Source organism: Homalodisca vitripennis, chromosome 5 (assembly GCF_021130785.1).
Source record: "Homalodisca vitripennis isolate AUS2020 chromosome 5, UT_GWSS_2.1, whole genome shotgun sequence".
In the NCBI taxonomy this organism is placed as follows: domain Eukaryota; kingdom Metazoa; phylum Arthropoda; class Insecta; order Hemiptera; family Cicadellidae; genus Homalodisca; species Homalodisca vitripennis.
This window is the reverse complement of record NC_060211.1, coordinates 174,970,906-174,993,934: the sequence shown is the minus strand read 5'-3', so window position 1 is coordinate 174,993,934 and position 23,029 is coordinate 174,970,906. Positions and strand designations below refer to the sequence as shown.

Here is a 23,029-nt window from a genome sequence, read left to right as displayed (position 1 = left end):
TCAAATACTGAACTTCCACTTTATTTAGGTCTACCAAAATGTTTAATGAAGTGTACAGTAATTACTCCAAATATTGAACTTCCCCCTTAATTAGGTCTACCAAAATGTTTAATGAAGTGTACAGTATTTACTCCAAATGCTGGACTTCCACCTTAATTAGGTCTACCAAAATGTTTAATGAAGTGTACAGTATTTACTCCAAATGCTGGACTTCCACCTTTACCAAAATGTTGAACTTCGTTGACAACGAATCTTAAACATTAAACATTAATAGATAAATTATAATCATGGTGTATTAAAAGTGTTCTATTCTGCTCAGTTGAAACTATAAAACCCGGTGTCAAATGACGGTGAGAAAATTGTCTAGAATAGAAGTAGTAGGATTAATAGTGTCCCCAGCGACACAAAGACTTGGCTCGAATCCAAAATGGCGGTACAAGGAACTTCCTGGATTATGACATAGGATTGAGCAGTGCACATTCAAAAAATTAACAAAGCCTATTCAGTCGTAAGCCTACCCATTATTGTACGAGCGTATTTAAATATAAAGGGAGAACGATAATACATCAATAGAGAGTTCGGTTTCTACAGCTACGATATGTAAATGTTGGGAGGTTCTATTGGCAATTGCCTCGGTAGATTGGCAGCACTGTAGCCATATAACGATGTCACGATTGCAAAAACACACGATGACTTTCAATTAAGCAGAGAGTTTGTGTAGGAAAACGTGTGTAGGAAGGATAAGACTGAATAACAATGTTATATTTAACTACTTCTAATTAAGGTAGTTAGTAATTGTTTGGCAGGTATTAATATAGTATGCATATCAAGAATGGATATTTTCTAATTATATACATACTCGTATACACAAATAGTATTGTTTGTAGGTAGTCAAATTTTTCTTAGACTAATTCATGACTCCAAATCTTTTTAATACTCGAAAAGGTTAGTACAAACTAAAATTCTTAACGCCATATTTTGTGGAACTTTATTCATTTATTTTAGTTGGCAATATTGTACTGAAATTTGTATATATTATCCAACTAGATTTCTAAAAAAAATAATTGTATTCTACTATATACGAGTAACCTTTATCGTTTATGTAAACACACTTAGATCAAGATTGATTTATTGTTTTTTTTTGTTTTCAAAATTTAATTATTTGAACATGATAAGCTCATATCAATAATAAATATAAATTATAGTAAATATTCTTGAACCTCTGCATCAGTAATGTTAGTTTTAAAATCTAAGATAGAACGAACATAATCTTGAATTTATGTTTAATTCTGTAATAACTTTTTTGAAGATGTATAAAATATTGTCTCTCTAGATAGGGGAGAAATCTGGGGTTAAATGTTGATCACCTTGCTTTTAAGATGGTGACTATCGATATTTTTCAAATTATTGATCGTTTTTTTATCTCGATAATTCCCTTAAAACAAAAAACTTATGATTGTCTAACTCTTTACGAGGAACTAAGGATATTTAAAGAAGAAATTTCCGATTGTTTTGTTACCACGCTCAAGGAAAAACTGTTTAAGATAAGAATGAATTTATTTACAATATTTATATGAATGATGGAAAATTTGAAACAAGAAAATGACGATTATTAATTAAGCAATATTATTTAAGCAAATTAATTTATAAAAAAAAAAATAGTACGATTCCTACTGAAATAATCATTTTCCCTATTCTCAGGAAAGGTATTTTAAAGAGTTTAAATAAATTGTTTGGTTAAAAAATAACCTTATCAAAAACAGATTGCACCACCTTACTCACAAAATGTCTTGACTGATGATTTATAAGGCTGTTGACTAGGCTGCCACTTTTTTTAAAAATTGAGACCTGGAACCATCAACGTAGTAATGTTATTTGTAAGGATTAATTCCCTCAAGATGAATATCTGAAAGGTTTCTATCTTAAAATGAATCCTAACTTTCACCTCTTTCATTTCGTCAAACACTGACTGACTTATGTTTATTATGAGAATGCTCCATGACCACAAATTTCTTTTAGAAAACGTAGGGCCATAATAGGTTACAGCTTTCAATTTAAAAATAAGTTTTCTTCTCCTTATGAGTTTTCCTTGTAAAAGGATGAACTTTAGTTTCTGAGACGTTTGTAGTGTGTAGTTGAAAAGATTGTGGAAAGTTCATAAGGTCAAGCATAAGTTACCTTGTGATTGATATGCTTCTCACGGAGAGGGAAGTAGCAAGAGTACACAAGAGATACACAAGGTACAGTAAGCTTTAAATTTATAAAGTGAATTTTGGGTTAGTTCAGATTTTTATATTTTTATACAACTTATTAGTTTGCAGCACTTTAAGACACCTTTTTGAAGAAAAAAATATTTGTAATTTCTCGAGAAACTGTAGGTATTAGAATAGTATATGGAGGTATATTTAATAAGAACTAAAGAAAAATGGCTGGCCGATAAGGATATGAATTTTACAGTGTTACATGGGAAATTAGTGAAGGTTTTTTACATCCATATATTTGTAAAAAATGTGATTTCTTAAGTCACAAACAATTACAAAAATCATATCAATTCACCGTAGGCCTATATACATGCTGTTAAGTATCACATTCTTATCTACAGCCATTTTTCCTTGAACCCGATTACAAAATTGCCCAAAATTACTAATTTTTAATTTAATACTTTAAAATCCTTGTGGGTCTGTTCAAAAAGTTTGTTTTTCTTTTTTCAGTAACGTCATCTTAAAGGAGAATAATTCTGAAATTTAAAAATAAGGATCAAAAACGGATTGTGCCACCTTAACTGAATGTACCACCAACGTGAAGCAGACAGAGCCTGTTAAGGATAATCATGATAATCGAGCTATTATGTAACTTCGACTATTAATTATCTACCTTCACTTGTTTGGATTAGATAACCTTTCCGAGCTCTAGATCTTCTTTCTGTTCTATCTTACCTGAAGGATCAGTACAGTTCGTATTATCTAAGTCAAGGCAACATTTTATCAGTGATGCTTCAAGAAGGATGTAACTCCTGAAGCTCTGTTTATCCCAAGCCCAACAGCACATACCAGTTCGCTGATTACCTCACTGGGGCATGACTGTAGATGTGATGCTACTGACAAACACTAATTAAGGCATAGTAAAACGTGACAGGCAAACTGTTGCCATGCCCGGCATTGCTCATCTGGACAGAGAGAAGGTCTAGCCTGGCACACTAATAAGGGCATCTTTTCATCTAGGAGGCCTTTTCTTTCTGAGACATTTTAGCCTTTCAGGCCAAAGAACGTACCAATGAGAATGTGAAATTGTACTAAAACGGACTTATATCTTTCTCTTCTCATCTTCTTCATTTTCTCCTCTTCCGTATTAATTTTTAATCTGATGGACTCAACTTTGGGAACACATCAATAACCTACTGATTGAAATAGAATTTGAAAACTGTTGTACTATACTCTAAACATTAGTAGATTTTATGTTGATGGTGGAAGGGGAAAGGATTACTACTGAAAATTGTCCATGATCAAAAGCAACCTTTTGAAAGTTGATCTTAGGGAGTTGATGGTTGAAGGGGAGAGGATCACTACTGTCATCGGAAAATTGTCATTGATCAAAAGCAATCGTTTTTAAAGTTGATCTTAAGGAATTGATGGTGGAAGGGGAGAGGATTACTACAGAAAATTGTCAATGATCAAAAGCAACCTTTTGAAAGTTGATCTTAGACAGTTGTAAAGAGAACTTTGCATTATCCAGGACCTTCGGGCCATTTGATTCAATATCGTGGACAGGCCTGTGGTCCATTAGCAAGTAGAGAGTCGGCCTGCTGGACAACTCCACATCTCGGCCCCAGTCGCGGCAGTCAGTGCCGGTCTGTCCGGGGACTCTGCCCACGCCAAGGCGGCCAAGCCCCTCGCTCACATACCCACGACCACGCTTGCGCCCACTGCCCCCCGCCTCACCTCGCCTCGCCTTCGCCCAGCCTGCTTTTCCCTCTCCAAATTATCTGCCTTTTTATACTGCTACATTAGGCGTTTTAATTCCGAGTACAGTCCCAACTCCAAGTTCCACAAACGTTTCGACTCCAACAATTCGACATTGTGAATGACCAACGGTGTCATTCATTCTGCAGCAGTACATGGTTGGATAACAATCTCATGCGCGCCTTAAGTGGGTGTCGGGTGTTTGAGAGATTTGTGGTGGATGTTCCTTTTGTGTTAGTCCGGACTATCGAGATCCTGAATCTCCCTCTTTATACGGCTACATTAATTAGGCGCTTTTATTCCGAGTACAGTCTCAAATCCAAGTTTCACAAAACATTTCGACTCCAGTATTATGAACGGCCAACAAATGTGTGACAGTCATTCTGGTGCAATCTCTGGTTGGATAAAAATGAGATAGATGATGTCCAACTTCAGTAGGTGTCGGTTGTTTTGTGGAGTGCGTTCGTTCTAAGTTGGTCCAGACTATCGAGATCCTGAAAACTTGGACCAAACCCATATCTCACGAATAAACTCTCACAGTTGAATTCTAGCCTAAGAGAGTAACCGCTACTGCCATGTTATATAGAATATTTGAGTAAATTAAAACAAAACAGTGTACAACACAAATCCAACAAAACGCCATAAAAATAATTCATTAATTTCTGGTAACTATTTTAAACATATATAATATAGTAGAAATATAGTTTATAAAGTGTAAAATGGATTAAATCCATATGAGAATGAGAATAAAAGATTAAAATCTTGAGGGTCAAGCTTTAAAATCATGCATCACTCAAAAACATGATGATACCAAAAATATGATGTGCGAAAAGTACCACATTCTATATCTCAGTACCATGTGGAACAATTAGTGCAGTCATTGAAGCGAAAAAATACGGTCTTACCTCCGAATTTTTTTACTGTTGAACCGATTTGCATGAAAATTTTGGAATTAGGCTCATCTTACCCTTAACTTCAAAAGTGAAAAAGATCTGAACTCCGCCTATTATTTTTAAGGGGTGTAAACAAACCCCTTAATGGAAAAATCGACATTGAGCCATTTTTATCGCTAGAAAACATGTTTTAATAGTAAGTGGTGAAATTTTAAAGTGTTTTCTAACACAATTACTTCATATTAAAATCATTTTCAAACCCTTTAACATCTTACAACCCTTGCAAAACAACCCCTAAATTGAAAAAAATCACAAAAAAAAATACTTTGGTATGATATAAAAAGATGTAAGTATAGAGTTAGTAATATTTTATATTTTCTATAATAATTATGAAATTTTTAACCCCCTTTCAACCCTTGAAAACTACCCTTGATAAAAAATTGTTAACTTTTTTTTATAAAATGAAAAGGATTTTTTAAATATTATTCCACACTCTCGAAAATGATTATGATATTCTTAAGCTTTTCTACGCTTAAAACCACCCCTAAATTTAAAACAGTAAATATATATGATTACATATTATTTAAAAATAATTTAATTTAGAGCAAAAAATTGCCATTTATTGGATATAAAATATTTACAAATTATACAAAAAATCACTCAAATGTGTTATATATACATATAAGAAAGTTGGTATATATTCATGCCTACGTTTCCAAAATATATGAGCCATATTATGTATATATATATACACATTACAATAGTTTTGGGTCTCTATTATACTGCGTACTTTTCACATTGCTCCAAATATTCACAGTCCGAAATTTTCAGTTACTAAGTAGAAAAACATATGATACGTTTTTGGACTATAACTCCTTCAATTTTCATGCTATCCACAATTTTATAAAAAAACCATTGTAAAGATAATTAAGAGAGCTACAAACATCCTTCATTGCAATATATAGTAAAAAAACCTTTTTCTCAATCGCTGAAGGGTTAAAAGCGCTTAAGAGAGGGCTGTGATTGCACTGCCACGCGCTCTTTAAACAATCATATTTCCGTTAAATTGTTGTTTTACAGAAAAATCAAAAAAATCCAAATTGTTTGTCAGAAATATACCACATTTTTCATACCTACACTTTTATTCGTATATGTCGTCATTTTTGAGATATTATGAAAAAAAGGTAGTTTTTTTTAAAATTTGAATTTTTTTTTTAATCGTGACTTTTTTGAAAAATATGTGTCCTGAAGCAGCCAAACTGATACAATCTATTAAACTCTTCATAATAAAGTTGATTCTAGTCGGAATACGATTAATTTTAATTTTGGTGGAAATGGCACTTATGAAACCCATTGATTTAAAAGAAAAAACATTAGATGCTCCTCTTATTTGCAATACAGCTCACTCATTTTACGTGCAATAGACTTTTAATAGTGCTCATTTTAAATCTTATTTCAAGCACTATAAAACTCTTTTTTATTAGAATGCCTAAAATGCATCTGCTCGCCGCTAGATGGCATTGACCAAATTGATTAAATTTCAGACAAAATAAAAAACGGCTTTGATTTTAATATCTAGCTTAATATTGCACTTAGAATACTTTATTAAAAACAAAATTGTTCATTGTTTTACCTGCTACAATTGTGTTCTTTATAAAATTTTCGATATTTTTGGAGATATTTGCAAAAAAAAAACCGATGAAAAAACGTGAAAAAATTGCGAATTTTCAATTGCCAATAACTTGAAAAATATTGGATTGTTCGAAAAAACGTTATAGATGATTTTTTGTTTAAAAGTAGGCTTCTATCGATATCCGAGGTTATTTTGAAAAAAAATAATTCACTCCCGAGAAGGGGTGGTGGCAACCACCCCCAGGGTGGGTTGCGGAGTTCAAATCATTTTCACTTTTGAAGTTAAGGGTAAGATGAACCTAATTCCAAAATTTTATGCAATTCGGTTCACAGTAAAAAAATTCGGACCAACAATGCTTCAATGACTGCACTAAATAGAAATCTATAATTTTCTAAAAGTTCAGAAACTTTAAAGAAATAACTTAAACTCCACGTTACAGCAAAAGTATCCGAACTGTTCAAATTACAAGAACTCAAAATCCCGTTTATAAAGAACATATTATGTAAGGATGGTTTTCAAAAGAGTAGACCATGCATCCATATTGAGATTGTGTGGCAGAAACGCTGTTCAGTACAGCTAGTTCTGTTAGATGACGCGTAGATAGCGTTGTACTAAACGTTTGTATAGCGTTGTAATTCATTTCAATCACTTATCGTGCAACCACAACGTTTCAAGTGACAACAGATATCAGCATTGGATGTAATATCATCTCTAGAATCGTTACCGACAATATACGTTGTAGATAAACGGAATAAACAAATTCAATAATTGTTTATAACCTATTATATGAAGGTTGCAGCATTAGGTTGACAAATTCCAATCATAAATACCATCTGACATAACCAACAAGAGAAAGTAAAATTTTAAAAGCTCCTACATTTTTAAAGCTGACAAATATTGCAAATTTAGCAGCGATACTTGCTGAATGATCTACGTTCGAGTCTTTCGCCAAAGATGTAGGATAACGCTCAGACCTTTACTAGCAGAGTTACTGTATCTCCTAGAAGGTTAAGTGAATGATATCGGTACTTCTTAAAAACATTTACGAGTATTAACAAATAAACTTTCCGTGTGTTATATTCTAACCAGATTTGGTTCTTTGTATAAGTATGGTTATGTTGCATGTTATATGTCGTTAATACAATTTACCTGTAGTGGAAATTACGGAATCGTAAATTCACAAAAAGACGCAAAGGTTTTTCTGATAGTCCTACAGACTAGAAGCAATGTTCACTTTCTAAGAACCAAGCATTTCGTTAAATCGACAGAGGTCTTTCATCTAAGAAAGGAATCCGCCGTCAAGGATTTTTTGTGGCTAATTTTTGTGGGGTCGAAATAGGAGGGTACCGAAAGGGTTAAACATTGTAAACAATAATGTTCTGCTTAGTTCATATTTTTAGCTTGACACGTATAAAAAAACCGTCCGATAAGTAAATATGGTTATCAATGTTAGACAGTGTGATAAATAAAATAAAAGCTACTATTTCAACTATTTATAACGTTATTAACTTAAATAGTGTCCTAAAATTACAAATTGGCTCTAACCTCCCAAACTGTAGCCTAGAGAGGGCGGTTACAATTCAAAACAATAGGCCGTAGCTGCCGAATTAATTCGGTACCATTGTCTACACTTGCTCCCTGTAGGCTACGTAAGCGCCGGGCGCCATAACCTATAATCTGGGAGCGTTAATGTGTTCAGTAGAAATAACTAAACAGGAATTTGTGTACGTTTTATAAAGAAATCTCTTAGTATTTCTATAATCGTTGTACAATATTTTTGAACGTCGTTGTCTAAATGCTTGCAAAGAAAATTAAAATTAAATATGTACGGTTACACGACACGTAAGGAAGTCATGATTTGACATTCACAGACTCTCTAAATTAGCTCAAAACGGTTTCAACTATTAGGTTGAATTTTCGGTAGACATTTGCAAAGCCTACACGACTAAAATAAAATATTTCCAATTTAGAATAGCTTTCAAGAAAGGGTTTACAACTCTTATAATTGAGTGATAATAAAATTGTTTTCTTGGCGAAAAGTAAAGTATGTAAACTAACATGCTAATGCCAGTGTTAAAATTGTAAAATATGCCCCCTAAAAATAATTTTAGTGTAGGTAATACATTTTGAATAAACTGCTTTTGGTGTAAGCTCCGCGTATAAAGTTCTCAGTCGTTTTTCTGTCGCCAAGGCCCTAATAGCCTACTTGTAACTATCCCCCTAATCCAAGTCGTTTTTTCAGCCAGGTTTGTTTATATTAAAAAGATAGTTATACTAACCTTGGGAAAATATAGTTTTAATTATTTCAAACGTTTATTTGTCGTATCTACACAATGACGTTTATTTAAAACGTTTATTCTAAAAACAAATATGCTCAAGATTACATCTCACATGTTAGTAGAAACCGGAAAGGAATCAAGTTAACCAGCAAGTTGTGAATATAAATAACTATTAATTTTCGAGAATCTATGGAGTGGCCTTTAAAAATAAAACTCTGTTTTCGAATCTACTTACTTCTGCGCTCTAGCTCTGAAAGAAAATACGTGTACTTTACTTTATAGACCTTTATTTTAAAAGCCGGCTGTAGTAAAATTACTTTCAGTTTTTCCCTACAAGCACAAGTTAAACCTCATACAGGTTTAAACCCTTATTTTTAACCGTAGCTTTATGGGCGATGCATCATATTAAAGATATAAGATGCATACGAATTCTAACGATTTTCATTTTTTGTAAAGTGTACACTTTTTAATATTTAAATCATGAAGTAGAACAAAGTATGTGATTTTTTCTGAATATCTCTTAAAAATATCGGAAAAACTCAAAAGTGTTTGGATGCAAATTAATCATTTCTTTAAAACGAGACATCTCCCACAATGCTGGACCTTAACGAAGGTCTACGAGGTTTAACGTTGTTATAATGGAGGGACTCAAGTTTATTTTACGAAACCTTTGTAAACTTTGATTCAGTGAATCAACCACGAACTTATCTCTGAGGAAGCGATATCTCTGTAACTATCGAGCCGAGGACATAAACACGGATATTTCTTTCATTCTGAAAACCGGCCGAGCCTAGCGAGCTGCGTGACATCCAGAGGTGTCAGGTATCATTACGAAACTCTGCCTCGCCTGGTCGGCCCAAATTACTGTCGAGTTGGCATGCAAAGTACTTGTTTTGATAACGGAAATGTAAAACATTCTACTGTAATTGGTTGCCAGTGGAGCGCTACCGCGGCGGCTGCCACTGGTAACATGATCGATCGCTCGCAGCGACTGGTTGCTTCACGTCCCAGCCACTGCCAGCTCGATGTAATCGCCTCTATATCTCAATCAATCTCTTATTGGGAGGGGCCGCCGTGGCATGTATGACCCTCACTCCTCGCGTACTCTTCATACAGTCTCGTGTGTGTGATTCTTCTATCTTCTTTATTTGCATCTTAGTAGTTATGCCAAATGAATTTAGATTCCGGAATGCGAGCAGAGGAGTCCAGTATCGTATGGGTACACGGAAAGATCAGAAGATTTCCTACCTCACCTTGAAGACGAACAGATTGTGTTGTCGTGGATTTAAAATTTTAGTCACGTGGTTTGTCTGTGTGGTAACGAGCAGCGTTATAATTTACAGACAGGGAGTGCCGATGGCCGAGCGGTCTAAGACGTTCGACTTTGAGTCTGAGTTAGAGATAGCGCAGGTTCGAATTCTGTCTGTGACCCTTGCACGTTTTATCAGTACCATCGACCTTGTACTGTATCGACTCTCCCCCTTATTCTGTTTGATAAGATCCTCGCACAGACCAGTGGCCCATGAGGACGGGCAGAATAAGGCATAAAAGGGGATTGCCGTCTCCTTTTTAAATAAACAAAATTTCCAAATCATCTTTGTGTGCTGAAAGACTGTCATTTGGCATTGAAGGTAGATGAGAATTTAATTACTGGGGGAATTTTGAATTCTAGTATAGGCTATCAACCCAATTTTCAAACTGGCCTCAGTCGAAGCCATGCTCAAGGGGTTCATCTTCCTCCGTCTTCTAAGCTCAACAAGTTCACCTTGGAGGATCCAAACGGTATTTTACAACATCTTGAACCATCAAAAACGACTTCACTTGTATTGCAATTCAGCTAAATATAACCCAGTTCCTAATATGTTTGTCTTCTATACGACGTTCAAGCTGGATTATTTGTTCCAGTTGTTCATTTAACTCATCATTACATAATACCAATACAATTAAATTTTTCACAAGGAGTAAAAGTCCTGGGTAAACAAAAGTGTTAACAGGACTTCTCAATAATTTAATCCAAGTTTATGTCTGCCAGGTACGAACGAGTTTACGATTATGTGCTGCAGTTTATGGAGTGGAAACATTAAAAAATTGAATAAATATGCCTTTATTAAGACTTACACTGTGTTTCATGACAACTCTTACATAATCTACATACTGTTGTAGGTACGTGTTTAGAAAGAGTACGGAAACAAACTTGGCACAAATGTTCATTGGTGGAATGTTCGCATGACAGATTTATCTTTACATGTAGCACGATTTGATTGCCAGTTAAAACTTCCTGAAACTCCACCACGTTTTACGGAAGCGAAGGAATTTCTTCCTGGATTATTTTTTGTTATGGGGGAGGGGATAGGCTAACTGGAAAATTATAAGTCATCACATCAGTCAGTGTGTGTTGGACAGTCGGCAATAATGGAGTATTACGTAATAGTTCTCAAAACTTATATTAATTACAATTCATAAACGCTTTCTAAATTAAATGTGTTCGCGAGACACGGAGATATAGTATCTTTTACCTTGACATACTCCCGTGGAATTCTCGTTAATAAATCGACTCAACAGCGATTTGTATTAGGCTACAGACATGACAGTCGACTTGATTTAAATTCAGTGGCCAAGACCTTTCCAAAATGTTTCTTTTTCTACTGAAATTGATTTTAATGTGTTAGTTATGATATTGCACGTTTGATATTGGCCAAAAAAGACCTCCTCCTTAAACGCGTTCTTGTGAAAAGGACACAATGGTTTTTCTGAATAATATCTGTTCTCAGAATGTCTGGTTTTAGAACAATATGTCTGTTTTCGTTCAAATACTGATTGATGAGTTCCAAATCTTAAAACATAAACAGTGGTTGGCTGAGCTATCTGGGCCCTTTCCCTAAAATCTGTTTGTGGATTTGGTGACAGTTTTTTTACCAAAAGGTGACGAAAAGACATAATTTGTAATTGCTTTAGAATATATTATTAGGTACCTACTTAATTTTGAAGCAATTTGAACAACAATACTTACAAAATTATGATTGCGTAGCAAAGTGAACCATATAAGTCAGTATACTCTAAATTTTCTTGTTTTTTACAAGAATTCCGTAATATCGTTGACAAATTTCACATCAGATAGCCTTTCTGCATTTGTGTTGAAACTGAAAAATTATAATTTACTTTAATTTTCCAGCTTACTACCCCTTTGGACTTGCTACCCGTAGTCCGGGTATATTGGTCGTATTGGTAAATCTGCCAAACAAAAATGGCGGAATGGCCAAAAGGTTTGTGGTTTTAAGTGGAAAACAAAACTAAACTAAACAGTCTGTAATTACTAAGTTTATTATATGGCATTTTTACTTACCTCGTTTAAACGTATGATCTAGATACCAGAGAAAATTTAATTTCAAGATACGATATATGTAAAAATAGTTTATTTAAATAGATAATTGACCGTTTTAACGTATATAATAACGTTACAGATTTATGGAACTAAGCCAAGCCCTGTAGAACCATTGTGTTTGAACTGCGAGAATACGTACATCAATGCAAATCGTGTAGCCTCGCCTACACATAACCTCTGTAAATAGCAACTTTCACGCGTCTGAATTATTTCATGCTTGCAAAATATCAGAATTATTTAGATCTTTCTTCGTGAATCGAGGTAACCTGGAATTAGAATCCAGATCTAAACACTTGTTCAGAAAAGTGGTCTGGAGGCAGTTATAGAGCGACGTTTCTCCAGTTTGGCCGCGAAATGACAGTTATACCGGACTGGAAGGATGGCAGGTATGATCGAGGTAGCCTAAGTAACCTAACCTCCAAATAAAGACTTGTGTCAGACAAGCTCCCACAGACTTCCCACAATGCTCTAGATAACTGCCACCTTATGGAGGCCTTCTTTCCTTTCCGCCTTGATCTAGCGGTGTCGCCATCGTAGAGATTGGCGATATAGTGTGAATTGTTGTTTTTAAACATGGCCTCGATACCCCACAATGTTGAGTGCAAATTACACGATTGTAAAATATTGACAATATACTGATTTACACAATTAATTGGCGTACTCAGAAAGGTTAAATACTTTCAAAGGAGTATTAATAACCTAACTATTTATAAGGACGCTTTTAATATTGAGTAAATATATACTACTATACTTAGCATCTTCACAATTTTTCTAGATAGGGTTATTAATGACTCGACCAGTCATTCTTAAAATAGAGTCGTTGTCTCCATCTGTCCGTCAGTACGATTAATCTTGATACAAACCTCCTAGAAACTAGAAACTTGGTACGGTATTTAGGTTTCTCTTGGCCCAAGGAATAATTTTATTAATTTTGAAATCAAAAGGTCAAAAAGGTAAAATCTAAAACTGTAACATGTGAAATAGCAACATACTATGGTAAAGTGACTTTAGTGTACCATATCACATAAGTAGATTGTTGATAGGTAAGACTTTCGTTAAATTGTTTCCAAAAGTTGTTCGTTTAAAAAAATTATAAATATTATTTATATACATATTAATTGGTTACAACATTTATCTTTTGTTCATCCGTACGAAATCTTTAGAAAGATTTGAGCTATAGGTTTGAAATTTTGCAAAAAGCTTCAATTATACATGGTTAACATCGAGTTACATAATGGTGTCATGGAATTTGGCTGAGCGTTAGCAAATACTTTTACATGAATCTTGTGATGGCAAGCAAAATCAAGTTTGTAAGCAAACTAAACCCATTCATATGGTATTTGAACGTTTGGTGTCCGATGGATTGGAAGGTAAGACTTTTGTTGCATAAAAGTCGGTGTGTGTGGAATTTGGCTGAGCGTTAGTTACAGTTTCTATTGAATTAGTTACACACTAGATCACTCATCCAATGCTATAAATTGGGCCACGCAACAAGTGACTGCCTCTGTGTAGTAAAAAATAATAGTAAATATTTGAACAGTAGCAATCCAAGTTAGGTGGCGCAGCTCTAGCGTCGGATCTCTGAACTAATTGAAATAATCACCTAACCTCAACGCACCTCGCCCGTATCAATGATTTACCTTCTGTGTAACTAATTCATTCAAAGGGTATAAACTAGATATGTTATATACTTTGCTAGCACCATTTATTTCCTATATGTCTATGTATCTGGATTCTTAGGAATTAATTGAGCTATGAATTTGAAATTTTGTATGTAACTTCAATTCTGAATATGCAGCATTGCCATTGTTGATGGCGCATGTCCCTCTATTGGATTTGGCTAGCGTTAGAGTAAGCTATTTATCCTCAGAATTATTCCATTTGTTTGTTACTTTCGATCCCTCAGAGGGATTTAGCTTAACGCCATTAAAGCCTATCGCTGAGATGTCTGGCAGAATTTCTCATTTGTCTATCACGGCACTGGAAAATCTCTTTTCTCTCTAATTGCCTGCATTTTTGCAAACAACTTCAACGATGCTAGTTGGCCTGGCGTACTATATAAGTAATGTCTTTGAATTTAAAGACAATATACCTGGCATCCATATTAGGATCGTGCGGTATATACTGTGTGGTAAAGCTGGTTCTGTGCGGTGATTTATAGATAGCGCTACGTGCTTAATATTTTAATTAGAGTCGTAATCCACTTTAGTCTTCTAGTAATGACCTCATTTTTTAAAACTGTCCTTGAAATGTGTAGTAATTATTTTTATTGTTAGAGTGTACTCAATATAACATTTTTAACAGTGTTAAGTAATATACTTATAATCACTGTTTCTATCGTTTATCATTAGTTAGAGTGCAACTGGTAGGCTACATACTAAACTATATACCTAATAGATTTTAGTGTTCGATACAATATTTTGTCATCAATTGTTACATAATCAAAGGTAATCCATAAGGAATTAAATGAGGTCCATTATATGTCAGCTTTAATAGGAACTCTACGTCAGTTAAATTGAATTGTGTTACCAATTGCTCGACATAGTATAATCCTGATAACTTAGAATATATGATACATGAAGGTAAAAAGAAAATATCTGACGATTTTAATTCTTTCATTGTGCCTATAACACATTTTAGAATACGTCGACAAAATCATGAATCGTTATTATTGCCATTAGTAGGCTACGTCGTCTTGATTCTATTTTTAAATAATTATTAGTACAAGGGTATTACTATGAGAAATGATTGTTAAGATTAATACAACTTAGGCCTAATATTTTTAATTTTTGTTGCATAATGAATATTTTTGGGAGAAGATAATTTACACGTTGAGGAAAATAAATGGTGAATTTGAGACAATATTTTTGTAGTTTTTATAGATGAAATATGTTGCAAATGTTGGCCAAAATTAAATTTATGAAATTATTATTTAATAAAATAGTACATTTAATTAAGTAAACATGACACCTCTCTGACACGACGTTTTGAGACGCCCCTGTACAGAGACGTAGATACATGCATGGTTCTTGACATGTGAGTGTGTGTAGTGCATTCTTCTCAATTGAAGGCACTCAGACATCGACACGGTGTTTCGGCTCATTGTATGGATACGTATGTCGTTTATCAGAAGACTTATTTCATTCAGTAGGCTAGGTGAATTTTCCCATGAATCGGCACTGGAGGTTGCCAAGAAAAAGAAACTATGGGTCTTAAGATAGGGTGGTGCATAGGCAATGAAAATTCAGATTTAATTATATAAAATCCTGTTTTCAAACAGGCTTATCTAGAAATGTTCAGATTTGGACAAATAATAACAAGTTAATCATAATATGTGATTTATTTAAAGCGTCTTTGATGATAATATTACTTATTAAGTATCAAGTACAACGCTATTATTAAAATTACCACTCATTGGAATTGCAACTTAAACTAATTATTTGTGAATAAATATCAGATATTTTGAAAACGTTACATTTCTAACTGAAGAGGTTTTAAACAATATGTTTGCATTTGAATTGCTTTCAAAAACTAATAAATTACGCAATAACAATCGAATTTTATTCATTAATTTATTATTGTCAGCTTGGATCTGATGGCATTGAAGATTAAATCTGCTATATTGCAGATATTGTTCAATTTTGGTCATATTGGTAAAACAACAGAAAAAGTGAATACTGCTCTAGGTTTTTTGGATCATTTTAATCCTTTCGATCCCGGCCAATATTTTAAAAGTATCTACCTAAAACTTAACGTTAATTATTTAATGTACTAACTAAAAAATGGAGTATATCTGAGAACTCCCAACACTTTTTTGAGATGTAAGATTTTAGAGACTTTTGCACACACATTGTTATTAATTTTCAAACCAGTTTTTAATATTTCATTTTCATTTTAATCGCCATGAAAATGTTCCATATTAAATTCTAATAACCTTGTAAAATAATTATACTTGCAATATATTATAATAAAATATCTTGCCTAAAATATGTTTTTCGAACTTTCTACTTCGTATTAATAGGAATTGTATAAAAAAAAAATAAGCACTTATAAGATTACATTATACAAGTGCACAGTTATAAATGAGCAACCACGTCAAATTCCATTAACTTTTCTCTCTACATAAATCAAATATACTGAGGAGTTTTCAGAATTTGAAAGTTTACTCAGCATTAGTAGTACAAATCAATCTAAACAGAGTTAGCATTAAATAAATAAAAAACACTTATGTAAAATAAATATAATCATATGAAGAATAATAGCGTACTAAACATAACCAATTGTAAGTAATAAAGTCAGTACAATGCTCACTTAACAATAAATTGCGTAATAATTAATACTCATTTACAGCTGATTTACATAGTAGCATAGCCGTTATTGTTTAGCCTCTAATATTGTACAGTTTGTAGTTCAGTTCAAAACTTTATTTCAAAACCCAATTCTTTGCTATCATTTTGGTATAGCGGATGCAAGTGAAAGATTTATCGCGTTTTATATTTAAAAACAGTTACACTAATTTCTGTATGTCGTTATAATCGGATGCTAGGATTTTACACATATATTTTTGATATGGGTATTGAAATCAAAAAAGTTTCAAGTAATGCTGTTATACATGCGTGGTCAATTTCTAGATTTATTTTGAAAGTGTAATTCAAAATTATTATATAGAAGTGATAGTATTACTGCGATATTTTATTTAATAACATTTGAAATTCAATTTAACTTATTTGTTACATAACATAAGAAATTAGAACTATGTTATCTAATTTACCGTATCATTTATTTTTCAAAAGAACAGTTTTACTGAAGATATTTAAAAATGGTGCTTAGATATTAACAAATACTTCTAATTTTGTCCTTCTGTGTAAAGAAAGATACAATTTGTGACTAAAGTATTGAAAACATAAGCCAGAAACTCTAACAATTAAAATAATGAGGGTAATACGTACAAGTTACTCTACCTCATGAGGTTAAAGGAAACTATGAGAAAAGTCTTTCATTTAGAAAGAGTTAATTTAACAGTTGATACTATAGTGTAAAATAACTTTTCAAAACTATTATATTTTGAAGTTTCACAAGTGTCTTTCAGGATCTCCAGAGCTTGTCTTCCAGAAAGATATATATGTATTTCCTACACCTTGTCAGTCAGACCCTCTGAGTTAATTCATAAAATGAGGCAATTAATTACTATAAGATTAAAGCTCTGAACAAAACATTTAGTTTAGTATCGTTATATATGCTTTAAAGAACAAAACTAGCTTTACCGAACGAAATTTATTCTACACAATTCCCATATAGACGCAAGATCTATACTCATTATATTTTTGGGATAATCTCATATTATGAGATTCAATGATTGTATATATGAGGCAATAAACTGAAATTACGCTTATTTGTAACTAAAGCTGGTTGGATGTTTTACATTTTAGGCGTTTAACTGAAATTGAATTTCTGTTTATCGTGTAAATGTGAAATGCTAACTTTTGGTTTTGACTTTCCATTTGCTATGCAATTCTTTTGTCAAATGGTAAAAGAGATCATGATTGTTTTGTTTAGTCCTACATACTGTCGCTAGATTTTTATATCCAGACACGTAAGACGTTAACGTATTCAATTCCGTTTCGTCTGTTCTGTCTAATCTGTTCCTCCGTTTCTTGTCCACTCACTGAATGTCACATTTCTAACCTCGGTTGTAAACATATGTTTGATTTCTAAAGTCTCATAGGATAAAAATAATGTAAGTATGGAATCATATTATTTAAGTTCAACTAGGACTTCTTGAAATATAGATCCTACACAACACATGAATATTCTGTTAAGATCATATTGTATTATGAGTTATTAAATTCGAATGAATAACATAGGTCTGTCAAGGCTTAAAAATATTGGATTTAAGTTAATGTGAACTTGTCAATTTTGAGATTACAGACGATGATAAACAGACAAACAATTGCTTTCTACTAAAAGTCCTGGACAAAATGCAAATCGGTAGTGTACATTGATAGGATTTTGAAATGCACCTAGGCCTATTCAAATTTTGAAAGGTTATTTAACCATAATTAGACTATAATATTCTGAATTTTTATTAACACTTCAAATTGTGTACTTTTCCAAACACAATGTTTATTTTGAAACTGCCAGCAGCGGTATCAATTTACAATAACGTGACCATGGAAAGGTATGTTCATTTTTTTTTCCTGAAAACTACAATTTTTCCTGAAAACAATAGTAAAGAAAAAATTCGTCGGCAACGAAAATCAAAGGAGTTACGATTTTTTTTAAATCCTCTGAAAACTCTGTTTTTGACAGTACCTCTGGCAATTTTACTGAAATGATGCTGACTAGTACGTTAATCCTGTCAACGATGCCTACCCGCTGCGCAGTGCTGTGCACTGCTTGCTCTTTTAGAAAAAAAATTAACTCGAGCTTGCAAAAGTCGAATCTCAGATCACGTGATGCCCCTGATCCTTAACCCTCCAAGTGTTGTTCGACAAAGTTTTGTCGGTTATTTTCCATCCTTAACGCAATAATGCCCGAAAGGCATCAATATAATACAATAATATACTTTCCCCCCAGTTTATATGCACCTGTGATAATAATACTTGGCTATAAATGCCCAACCCATGAAAAAAAGTCCATTTTTCATGGTCACGGTATTGTAAATAAATACCCCAGCAGCCAAATTAATGAACTTAGCAGCTCATAGAAAGAGAATATTGTGAGTGGCCGATCTTATCATGTGTATCATTTGTTAGTGAGAGAACTGCCAGCAGTAGAACTCATTCCCTCGTATACTTTTTGTAGCAAACATATCTTGTAAGGAATTTGGTAATACTATTACTTATAATACTGATTATAAATTTATGATACTTTGGGATTATACCGACCACACCCAGACATGAATCGTTATTTGACATTTTGCTTCTACTGATTACTAGATTAGCGTAGAACAATATTTCGTCAATATAAAAACAGGAATTGTCTTATCGCAAACCCCTCCCCATCCTCAGACAGAGATCAAAGTCGAGCGGTCTAGTAGATAACGTGATTGCAGTCTCGCCGCCCGTTCAGCTGGTGCGTCGCTTTGTTGTACTTCCGTGTTTTACCTCTACATTTCTCCAAACACAAAAATTCAACAAAAACAAACATTAACAAACTAAAACCAAACTCTTTATTGAAAAAACACTCAAAACTTGTTTTTATTCTTGATCACACTCCGCCACCCAAAATGCGAGTGCCTCCGGCCATCAGCACGGGCTTCAGCTGATGCCCGCGCTGATGTCGACGAAAGAAAAACATCCCTCGAGATAGTACCTATCAGTAAAATATCAAATTCCAGAGGGGCTGATCAGAAATATAAATTGAATTGTAATTGAAAGGCAATTATGTACCGTGCAAATCATGTGATGCTGCGTGGCCTGCCGTAATCGGGATTCTCGAGAAAGATAAGATAACAGCGATGACAATACCGATCACAATACCTGGAAATGCTTGTAAGTTTGTAATTTTGTAAAAACAGTTGTTTTTTTCGTTCTATCACGTTTGTTTCTATAAATTTAAATTTTTGTGTTCTTCATACTGGTGTGGTCGGTATAATCCCAAAGTACCAAATTTATGTACTCCTAATAGCATGCTAATGTAATAAAAAAAAACTATTTTTTATTTGTTAAAAGTTCTATTTGAATTAAGGTTTGTAAAGATATTTTAGAACAAATAATATTAAACCTTAATATTGTAAATGAGTTTTATATTTTTGTATACGTTACTGAAGAATTCATCAAAGTTTTCATCATCAGGGTTAGCCATTTTTATTTTGTTTAATATAAAACTAAAAAGGATTCTCTGCAAACACAGATACAATCACCATTTCAAAGAAATAAACTCCCATTAGGCGCACATTACACAGGAACAAACTTACATGCTGCTCAAGAGTTGCACTGGCACTCTTCCCAAACAGAAAAATCCGTCAAATCCTAGGTGGTCAGTAGCTACAAAAATCCACAGAAATCCAAGAAAAATGAATGTAGTTCAGTTGTTTTTTGATGACTACTCAATGCTTCAGTGCATTCTATCACTGGAAAATTCACAATATAAACAAAAACTTAAATTTCGAGATATCCCGTAATAGCCTATACGTAGGAAGGTTTAAAGATGGTACATTAACAAATACCATTACACCTTTCACTAAAAATATATTAAATAGAAATGTAGATTTTAATTCCCAAAAAGAATACATACAGAAGCGCTACTTATATCTGTCTCTGAAATAATATTAACTACCTACTCACTTCTTGTCAAAAATGTGACCAACTTGAATAGGCTGCTTATGCATATTTGATTAGACCCTTTAGGTTTTATATCTACTACCTACCTGATGCTCTCCTGTAGCCTATACTGCTGTCTAGAAGCATTCATGATCAGATCTTTAGAAAGGTAAGCAACATAATTTAACTGTATTCCAAGATATTAACTTATTGAAGTCTGGTACATATATTTCATAATTTAAATGAATATTATGCTAGGTAGTCTGCTTTAATTTCTTTTATTATTACTTTAAAATGTTGGTGCCTTTGAGTTGTCTATTATAACAAGGATTCACTTTGCGTGGTCTGTTGCTTCTCATCTAGCCTATTAACCTTATGAACGAATTCCTTTTTATTACTTTCATGGATTATGATCCTATCATTGTAGATCTTCCTTTCATGTAGGCCTTTTTTTACAATCACATATCATTGAGAAAGATAATTAGACTAGTTCATATAGTATAATCATATCTGAAATAAAACTTGTCTTCAATTAAATAATCAAGGTAACTTATGTACTGATAACATTTCCGTAGATATCCCAGTCTCCTCTCGGATGCTGGATTAGGTAGAGAATCAATCAATGTATTTATACCTGATATTTTTCATCAACATGTTTATGAAATCGATTAGAGTCCAGCTCAATGTCACTGATCAAAGACCTTCCAGACATCCGGTTAGTCGAGGTTGATTAAAAAAAAATACTCAGCATGATGTGTTTATTTATTTCACTGTAATGCAATATTCTTTCCTTGTAAACAAACTTTATTATTTCGATGCACAGTAACTTAAGTAAGTTTATAGAAAAAAATGTTATTATGAAAAATGTAACGCAATGAGATAGTTTATTTATCTTCAGCTGACTAGATTTTAGCTCATAATTAAGAAAGCAAAAATTAAGATGTTTTTATTAGTAACGATCTTCTTTTGTACTGTATTCGTTATATTGATAATGCTAAACTATACACCACTGATATGTCAGGACAGATTATTGCCATTCTATAGTTTTGGTCGATACCTAATTAATATTTATTTTAAACTAATGGAATTCTTTTCATTTTCAGGGCAAAGGCGAAAGTTACCTTCAAGATTACTTTGACATCAGATCCCAAGCTTCCTTTCAAAGTGTGAGTTACATAGCAATTTCCGTTAGCGTAATATATTGTATGCTAAGCTATTTTTTTTAAATGTGCTCATAGTTGTTTTTTTTTTTGGACAGTTCATATCAGAATACTATATATATATATAATTTATAGATGAACAAGTATACTCTTGTCTGGCTGTTGCAATTACTTTTAGTTAGTTTTTGTTGTTTTTATTTTAGCCTATTAATTTTTCACTCTTACCTCCTATAAGAAAATATATGGGATATGTATGTTCGGAGCTAAATCATCAGTTAGACTTAGAAGATTAGTATACCAGAGATTGGCATAGTGAGATGACCGAACTGTTGACATGGACATTATATACCACTGATCTGTCCCAGCAGCCATTACTTAAGTTGGTACCTTGGTGATACCGGAGGCCAACACTTTTCAAGTTCAAGGTCAAATACAAATTTTTTAAACAGTTGAGGGATAGAGGAGGGATGTGCTAGAAACACGCCCTCCATTTACTATGTAATTCACACATTACAAAAATACATTAAAAGCGTGTTTTTATACATAGCTTGTTTTTATAAGACTTATAGTTATACCAATTAGTTGTTTTAGCAACTTGTTTCATTCCTTCATAATATATTTATCTTATCATCACTACTATGGCAGAAAAATAATAAAACTTTATGATGGAAATAGTTACATTTGTTTCATAATCAAACCAGGTAGGCTGCATGTACTAAAACTGTTACTTAACCTTGATATTTTAATGCAGTTTAATTTTCTTTGAAGTAATTCAACAATATCACATTGTAACTGTAACTGTTGAGGGAAATTGTGAGGGTGATTTTGGAGAAGATGAACATGAAACAAAAATGAGAGCAACAATTGCCTCTTTACCGATTTGATTAATTGTGTTCACTCAAGAAGAGTTAGTCATAATAGGTAACAAACAAGTGAATAAACATAATAGAACTAGTGTAATTTAATGTATTTTAGTAAATTAAAAAAATTTAGAAAACCCCAATAATGAAGTACCTTTATTTATGAAATATATGTAACAAAATAATAATAGGCTATCAGTTAGTAAAGAAGATACAGGAGGTTATCTGCCCAAAACATTACTGAGAGACTAAGAATCACTGTTAAAATTGTTTGGAAATATTAAACTCTGTATATTGAATAATAAAAAATATGTGTCATTTTTATCACAAAATAATATGTGTAATGTTAATAACAAGAATGTATTAAAGGGCTGCATATTATTTGACAGTGGAGAGTTAAATCTTCTTCTAACAGTTACTATTAGAGTAAATTTTTAAAATACACATAAGTAAGAATATAATTTGTTCTATCAAATTTTATTGAGCTTGTATATTTCAATATGGTTTACAACTTGTTCAATGTAATGAACAGTATAGGCACAAGTGAAGTTCAACAATTGAAGAATTATATTTGTCATGCTATTTTTACTATCATTGAG

The 23,029-nt window shown here is 32.9% G+C and overlaps 2 protein-coding genes across 3 annotated transcripts in view; both read left to right on the top strand.

The window, feature by feature from the left end:
- LOC124363214 (ubiquitin-fold modifier 1-like) overlaps window positions 1–23,029 on the top strand; it is a 46,925-nt gene that overhangs the window by 16,070 nt on the left and 7,826 nt on the right. The window contains exons 1-2 of one of the 2 annotated variants that reach the window (XM_046818376.1): window positions 17,740–17,883; window positions 21,514–21,576. In XM_046818376.1, coding sequence (XP_046674332.1) covers window positions 17,882–17,883; window positions 21,514–21,576 — 65 coding nt within the window. In that variant the 5' untranslated portion in view covers window positions 17,740–17,881. Of the gene's footprint in view, window positions 1–17,739; window positions 17,884–21,513; window positions 21,577–23,029 lie in introns of those variants that run through there. The other variant, XM_046818377.1, reaches the window with a different exon arrangement.
- Window positions 1–23,029, top strand: part of LOC124363212 (ubiquitin-fold modifier 1-like) — a 41,748-nt gene that overhangs the window by 16,080 nt on the left and 2,639 nt on the right. The window contains exon 2 of the mRNA XM_046818374.1: window positions 21,514–21,576. The gene's annotated coding sequence lies outside the window, so the exon portion shown is untranslated. The remainder of the gene's footprint in view (window positions 1–21,513; window positions 21,577–23,029) is intronic.